This window comes from Antennarius striatus, chromosome 16 (genome assembly GCF_040054535.1).
Source record: "Antennarius striatus isolate MH-2024 chromosome 16, ASM4005453v1, whole genome shotgun sequence".
NCBI lineage: Eukaryota > Metazoa > Chordata > Actinopteri > Lophiiformes > Antennariidae > Antennarius > Antennarius striatus.
In genome coordinates, this window is record NC_090791.1 from 16,359,746 (window position 1) to 16,367,841 (window position 8,096).

Here is an 8,096-nt window from a genome sequence, read left to right on the forward strand (position 1 = left end):
TTGTGGTTTTTTTTGCTGACAAAGCTGACTCTGATTTCTGCAGGTTTGGCCTGAAGCACATCCTTTTCATTCATTTATCTCCTACCTCTTCATTCGCTGTAAACGCACTAGTACTACCAGCCTTTTCTGAAATTTCTCAAACTGCTAGCCAAAGGTACCTGGTAGGCTACAATTGATTTGCAAATGTGGTTGACACCTGAAACAGCAGGTAACTGTGGGAGCTGCTGCTCATGAATTGAATGTTCATTTCTCTACCAAAACTCGTCCCCAAAGTTGCTTCAGAGAATTTTGGCAGTACATCCAATCAGCCTCACAACCACAGACCACGTGTAACCACACCAGCCCAGGACCTCACAACCAGCAAGTTCACCTCCAAGGTCGTCTGAGACCAGCCGATCAGAACATTCAATTTCGGACGGCTGCTGAAATGATCGGTTTGCAAAACCAAAGAGTTTCTGCACAAACTGTCAGAAACAGGGAAGTTCATCTGCATGCTTGTTTGTCTCTTTCTTTCTTTTCCTCTCTGTAACCGACAGACAACTAACCCCCAAGGACGAGGCTTAGCATAACAATAATGATCCGTTCACAGGTGATCAAAGGTGTTAAATAAAACCTTTCTGGTCATTAGACCAAGCTGTAGGAGCGGTGAAGCTTCCTGTCATATTATAGTTGTGGGCCAAAGAGTGTTAGGCAAATTTAGCATTTGTCATTACTCCTCTTCCAACATTTTTCACTATTTTTTAACTGGACCTGCAGCATTTAAAAAAAATAAAATAAATACAAAATCACCCTACCAGACAAATCTGAGTTTCTATGGAGCACATTAATCTTTACCTTCTCCAAAAATAACCAACAAATAAAAAAATTAATTAACAAACACCAGTGACAACATGAGGTCATTAAATACATTATGTATTAAATGTAGTCATGAAATACATTAATACATTATAACTTTAGTCGTCGTCTCTTATTTGGATAACTTATTTGGAGTGGAAATTGGGGGATATAATCTGGTTTCAAGTGTGGGCCTTCTTTTGGATGCACATCTGGGCTCTGCTGCTCTAAAAAAAGTATTATAATTACTACAATTATTATTAGAAGAAGTAGTTACGGCGTCATCTAAATGACTGTAATAACTTCAGGTGACTTTTGTGAGCACAGTCTCTTCAGCAGCAGTTTGTAGCGGTGCTTCCTGTGATGGAGAATGACTGCTGATCTCAAATCAGCTTTAGCTGAGCAGCGTCAGAGTGGAGCAGGTGGATGTACGGTTGCCATAGCAGCAGCAGCAGCAGTGGCTATAAGGTGTTGTGTGAGAAGATGTAGCTCACAACAATTAAGTAGAGGATTGGTCTAAATTACCTCCTCTAATGAGCAGCTATGAGTCACCGACGGTGCTCTTTCCTCCTCCTCTTCCTCCATTCTCATCTCATCCACACCCCCCATTCCAGTGTTGTCAAGGCAACGCAGGTTTTCACCGGAGCTGTTAGTCATCAATCCAACAGTCGACCCCCCAATCCGTGGTGACGTCACCGTCCCACCCAGTGTACCTAAACTCATTTATCGCGAGTTTAGTTTAACTAAAATATAATAATAATAATAATAATAATAATAATAATAATAATAATAATAATATTTTTATTTTAATAATAATAATTATTATTATTATTATATTAATATTATTAATATATATACATATTTTGTGGTTCTTCAGAGTTTCGCTTGAGGACGTCCGAAACGCACACGCACACGCACACACGGACGCGCCCAGGCGCGTGTCGCGCGCACTGAGGGGGAGGAGGAAGGCGGATGTGCGCGGAGACGCCTGGACTTCCTCGGCAGAGAGGAGCGGAGCCGACCGCGGTAAGTACGTCTCACCAGCGCGCCGTTTTTGTCATCCTGTGGGACTTGTTTATTTATTTATTAGTTTATTTATTCAGGTGTTTGCAGTTTAGAGTCGGAGTCGCGTCGTGGAGCGTCAGAACGGAACAGACCGGTCAGGTAACAGGTGACGGCTGGCTGCTCCATTATTACCCCCTATAATAAGAGAGCGCGCCTGGGCGGCGGCAGCGACCCACCGCGTTACCTGAGGACACCCGTGACGTGTCAGGCTGAGCTGCGGTCTGCTTTCTATTTGTTTGATTTATACTCATGTGTTAGAAAACTCCTTACCTCACTTCCTATGGAGAACCTGAACGTCACGTCAGGATGTTTCTCTCCTGGAAATGATCCGGAACGACGCGCACCGCAGGAGCGCCTTGTCCCGTTTCCAAACTTCTGCAGCGTCGCCGCGTCGCGTCTTTCTCATTTTAATATCAGTTGTTCTTGTCACGTCTAATAATTTTTGCTGCTGGATGATCCCATTAGAATGAAGCTATTGTCTCCTCAAATTCAAAGCGTTTCTTTGTTGCGTTCACACTGTATTTATTCTGGGATAAAGAGCCAGCAAATGCTTTATGAAAATATTTGTTCAGGTTAAATAACCTGATACCCGAATAACCTGAAATTTATTCAATTTCATGAATATATTTATATTTTTTTTAACGTGGACACCTTAAAAAAATAACTTTTTTACTTTTGAGGCTTTTTTTTTTTTGGTAGGCTTTTGTACAAAATATTAATTACAAGTATTTGGATTTTGGGCTGGTGGGTCGTTAACAGGTCGTCAAAATACAAAAAAGAAGAAATAAGAGCAAAGGGGGGGGGGGAAGTGTGTCCACTATAAAATGCATTTAAACGTACTTTTATACTGTACGTTTAATAGCAGAAACGTTTCAGACCAGAGACTTAAAAATCTAAACTCTTTGCAAATATTTGGGTATCAGGCTTTCAGGCTGTCATGACCCCCTGATGGCAAAGGCACATCGAACAGTGGGGAAAATCCTGACTGAGGCCTTTTTTTTTTGTGACACTTTTAATTCTGCTTTTTGAGCTAACTTTTGATCAGTTTCAGATTTTGGTCAGTCATGTCTAATCCTTAAATAGCGGTGGACCGAGATTTCCTGGGCCACAGGGGTGAAGAACTCAAAAAGGGAACCAGAGGCACTGAGAGGGGCTCAAGCGCCCATAGATGTGTGACACATTTCTTGATCAAGAGTTACAAAACCTGGTTAATCCAGTGTTTACAGCAATGCTCCACTCATTTCCCTCACTGTACTACACCATGCAGATTTCATCATGGAATCATTTGACTTTGATTCACGTCAAGATGACGTCAGGTCTGCTCACATCAACTGGCAGCTTTCTGGTTACTATGAATGTTCAGCTAATTTTTATAACTAATAACTTAATCATATAACCTCGTTCATTAACTTCCAACCGCGTTGTCTTCGAAGGGCTTTGGTATTCATTAGATTCAGTGTTACTTTTAAACATTTGATGTGTCAATAACTGAACAATACAGCTATAGTTAGCTCCACTCACATGCTGCATCATTAAACGCGATCCATGTAATTCATTCTGTGTGTAAAATTGATGAATCGATGTGACTTTTCATTGGACTTCTAATATGTGCTAATAATACAGTTTTTAATCAAGTTTTGGTTTGCTTATAATGAATGTGTTACCCTGTATTTCTGTTACTACATGGGAATCTTGTAATGTAAGACATGAGACACAATCGTCTTCAACTAATAATCTTTTATCAGAGCGAGAATCTGCTGCAGTCTGTCCCAGCTGGTTACAGTCAAGAAATGTGATACACCCCATGTAATTATTTTTTGGCATCATAATACTTGAACTTGTAAGAAGATATCAACATTACTGTGTGGCCTCTTCACAATAAAACAAAAACTGAGCATTAAATTAAAAGAAAGAACATCTTTTGTGATGAGTTTCCCTTTTTGAGACTGATTTTCTGTTTTGTCACAGATCTAGATAAAGAATCCCCAGACTTCCTTCTCACTCAGATCATGGAGGAATCTGCTCCCCGCTCCAGGCGCATCACGTTCGGTTGCCTGGTGGGGGCGTCCCAGGTGGTGGGTCTGGCGTCGGTGGTGCTGACCGCCGTGTGGATGGGTCACTACCACGGGGGCTTTGCCTGGGACGGCACAGCCAAGGAGTTCAACGTGCACCCCCTGTGCATGGTGCTGGGTTTGATCTTCCTGCAAGGCGATGGTGAGTTTTGGTCCGTCCCCACGGCGGATGTCACTGTAAGCTCAGCTGACCTGAGTATGTCGTCATGGTTACGCTAATTCTTTTCTAGATAACATCCTGAAAATTGAATGACACTGGAAATAGAGGTCTCCAGGACGTTGATACTTAGTCATCCTTTGGTTGTGTGTCTATGCTCGTGTGTGTGTGTGTGTGTGTGTGTGTGTGTGTGTGTGTGTGTGTGTGTGTGTGTGTGTGTGTCAGCCTGGAGCGTTGTGCTGCTGATCTGTTTTATAATGCTGACATTACCCAGACACCCATCAATCCCAAGCCCTTCCCATCAGCTCCGATTTATACCGAGGGAAGACGAAGCATTGAAATAACTGAACTTGCCGTATTTTTTTGGTCTTCTTGAATACACACAGTGTTCAGTGTTGACAGTGGTTGAAAAGGAAACACATCCAATGACCAACATCCTCTTCTCATCTCATGAGCTAAAGGGTTTGGTTGGTTGGAACTGGTTAAACTGATGCTTAACCAAAGAAACCACACTGTGTTTGTCCGTGTTGACAGTGCTGTTTGTACTGAATGAGGTTCTTAATTCAAGATGTTAACCACGTGCTCCTCTATAGATCGGCAAATGTATTTCATTGGTCAGGGTAGTTAAAACACACATTAATAGATTAAATTTTAAAATTTTAACTTTAAATTACAAAGCGATTTTGTCCCACACTTTTTGTCGCACCAGTACTTTTCTTTTTTTCTTTTTTCATTTCCTATTAATCAAAGTTTCTAACATTTTCTTTCCACTAAGCTCACCCTGATATGTTTGTTACACAGACAAGTCGGATAAAACAATGTTTCAGGGAATTCTACTCAATTAGAAATCAAACGCTAAATCTGAGCAATAAAATAGCATAACATCAAATATTTTTTTCCGCTGTTGTCTTAATAATAAGAATAATAGCCACCCAGTTTATAATCATTTGAGGAGCATGTGAGTTCACCATTATCACCACCGCTGATCTGTCACTGATGCTTCCATTGTGTGTTTTTATTATGGTGCCAGTGGTGTCTGAAAAAACAAACAAACAAACAAACAAACAAACAAAAAAAACGGCAAAATGATAAGTTTGTTTTTCCTCGCCTCTGTTTCACGCCTGCAGCCCTGTGTTCTTCTGCTAATGATGATAAACATATTAGTCCAACTGCTTCACAGAGCAGGATTACATTACCATATCACCAGGGAAGGTCATCTGGACATTAGACTGGCCTGACAAGCCAGTTAGAGAGAGGCAAAAAGCACCCCTGGGGTTGAAACACCTCGCAGCTGATTGGCTCCGGTGGAGCCTGCAAAGCTCTCCTTCTATTTGTATTCACACATCAGTCTGAATTCACACCGCCTTTAACATGACTTGTTTTGATAGATTTTTTTTTGGTTCTTTTTTTTTGTTTGTTCATGAACTATTTATTATCCCAAGTGTGTTATGTTTCGGCTTCTCTCTTGCTGTCTGCAGCCATCCTGGTCTACAGAGTGTTTCAGAATGAGCCCAAGAAGGTGGTGAAGGTGCTTCATGGCATCATTCACCTCCTCGCCCTCATCATCAGCATCGTAGGTGAGAGAGAGAGAGAGAGATCAGAGAGGAGGATAGTGTGAGAGGGGTGAAAGGAAGTCATAGCTAACGTCTTTTTCTCACTATGAGTGTGTGTGTATGTGTGTGTGTGTGTGTGTTTGTAGGTATGGTAGCTGTGTTTGATTTCCATAGAACGTACGGCATTCCAGACATGTACTCTCTACACAGCTGGTGTGGGATGGTGACACTAGTGATATTCTGCCTACAGGTGTGTGCGCGCGCACACACACACACACACACACACACACGCACACACGCACACACGCACACACACACAAACACAGCTCATTGTAATGTGAATTAAGTTGCTGACACTATTTCTCCTCCCTCTTCCCTCCTAGTGGGTGCTGGGTTTGCTGTTCTTCCTGTTTCCTGTTGTGTCGTCACAGTTGCGAGCCCTGTACCTCCCCATCCACGTGTTCAGTGGTCTGGTTCTCCTCGTCTTGGCCATAGGCAGCAGTTTGCTGGGCATTGTGGAGAAACTCCTCTTCTCCATCATGTAAGCCTGCCTGTCTGTGTCTGTCTGTTGTACCTGATGACTGTTTTCTCTGAGAATTGTACTACCACCCCGATACAGTAGAGGGAACCATCTGGAATAAGACCCACATTCAATGCAGTGAATCATGCAGTGGTTTGCTGATGAATTGTACATAAAACTGCTATTAAATATTGAGGATTACACCTTGACTGTAATAATAACATCTTTAAAAATTTCACTATTCAATAAATAATTGAAACATTAAAGATGATGGATGCCCAGCGCTCTATGGAAAGTTACTGACATCAAAGTGTTAACGTCTACAAATCTCTCTGTTTGTTCCACTTTCGACTCATTAATCTCATTAATGCTTCACGTATTTGTATTTGCTCACGTCGGATCTTGAACTCTCCCAGGTCAACCTACTCGAAGCGTGTCCCAGAGGGCATCCTGGCCAACGTCCTGGGGATCCTGCTGGTGTGTTTTGGGGTGCTGATGTGCTACTTGATCTCCAAGGAGGAGTACAAACGACCACCAAACCCAGAGGAAGAGTCTTTGTCCATCCACTTCAAGTCTTTAACTGAGGGGTCACCCACCTCGCCTTGACCTCAGTTCATTGTGCCCTACACCCAATTTAACTTGCGTGTACAGTTGTATCTTTTAATGATGACATCTGGATAAACTGCATATAACGTACAATTCTATCAATATTATAAGATTGAATGAAAACGAAGTCAAAACTCTTGTATGTTGTAGTCATTAGATCACAAGGCATTGAGTATATCATATTGTTGGAAATGCCTTACTTGTGTCTTGAAGCAGTGCCACCAAACTAAGACAGATTCTGTCGCAACTCTAACTTGTAACACTATATTTGTTGTCCACCTCGGTCTTCTTTTGTAACAGTGCATGTGAACGTTTGGACTTATTTAGCTCTTTTTACGCAAGTCATTCTGATTTGAATTTTGGTGCCAATAAATCCATTTTAAAAGTGAATTATAGTTTCTTCAGAATCACAAGTCTTCTCCAGTTAACACTTTGTTTCTCAGCTGATTGATCACATCAGGGGGATCTTCAGTATTTGGATCAAAAAGCTGGTCATATGTAACAGTTCAAATGTATTCTCTGTCATGTCATTGTACCGTATAGGTGTCTGCGTGTTGATGTTCTGCTGCTGTGGTTTTTGTTCGTATGTTTTATTACATGTGTCTTTCACAGAATTATTTTGCAGTTGCTTGAATAAAGATACTTGCATATTGAGCTGTGTTATTCTAGAAAATCTGATTAGACAGATTAGATTTTCAGGCTACGAAAAAAAAAACTGTTTTGTCTTCATGACTCACCAAAATTCTGAACGATGATGATTATTCTCACAGGTGACCATCTCCTTGGCCTCATAGCCAAGGGGATGGATAGTAGATCACAACTCTGTTGCTTGTTTTCTAATGTATGTCCTACAGTTTCTATACTTGTCAGTTTTTTTCCACAAAATATAAAAAATAAAATTTACATTTATTGTCTGTACTTAAATCAGGTATATTGAAAGAATGACTGTGCAGTATTTGTGTAATTCTAGCTTTAAAATACATGTTATGACAACAGGTTGAAATAAGAGTGAATGGCACAACCTGCAGGCAAAATGAAACTTACTAGAGAGCTAACCACACCATGTAAATATAATGTGGATCAACTGGATTTTGCTAAATACATGCTAGTCATAAATAGAAACTGAAGAATATTAACAGTTTGACACTTCCGATTCATTACTAATTACAAATAATTACTAAAAAAACTAATTACATTCATTACAAATCTTGAATTTGAATTCTCTTTTATGAGACAATCCTGGATAAGAAAGGGCAGCAACACAACTAAACAGGGTTATGAGATATATA

General features: G+C 40.8%; 1 protein-coding gene across 1 annotated transcript; it reads left to right on the forward strand.

Annotated features, from left to right (window-relative positions):
- The first annotated feature begins 1,826 nt into the window (after nucleotides 1–1,826).
- On the forward strand, nucleotides 1,827–7,461 carry cyb561 (cytochrome b561). The gene is made up of 6 exons (XM_068337229.1): nucleotides 1,827–1,860; nucleotides 3,868–4,113; nucleotides 5,607–5,705; nucleotides 5,828–5,931; nucleotides 6,065–6,222; nucleotides 6,618–7,461. The coding sequence occupies exons 2-6, from the start codon at nucleotides 3,909–3,911 to the stop codon at nucleotides 6,805–6,807; spliced, it is 756 nt and encodes a 251-aa protein (XP_068193330.1). The 5' UTR covers nucleotides 1,827–1,860; nucleotides 3,868–3,908; the 3' UTR covers nucleotides 6,808–7,461.
- The last annotated feature ends 635 nt before the right edge of the window (nucleotides 7,462–8,096 follow it).

What these genes read in the sequence shown, in the direction of transcription:
- cyb561 (XM_068337229.1), top strand. Translation starts at nt 3,909, where the DNA reads ATGGAGGAATCTGCTCCCCGCTCCAGGCGCATCACGTTCGGTTGCCTG. An exon ending in GATCTTCCTGCAAGGCGATG is followed by an intron (nt 4,114 to 5,606) that starts GTGAGTTTTGGT and finishes TGCTGTCTGCAG; the next exon opens with CCATCCTGGTCTACAGAGTG. An exon ending in TAGTGATATTCTGCCTACAG is followed by an intron (nt 5,932 to 6,064) that starts GTGTGTGCGCGC and finishes CTTCCCTCCTAG; the next exon opens with TGGGTGCTGGGTTTGCTGTT.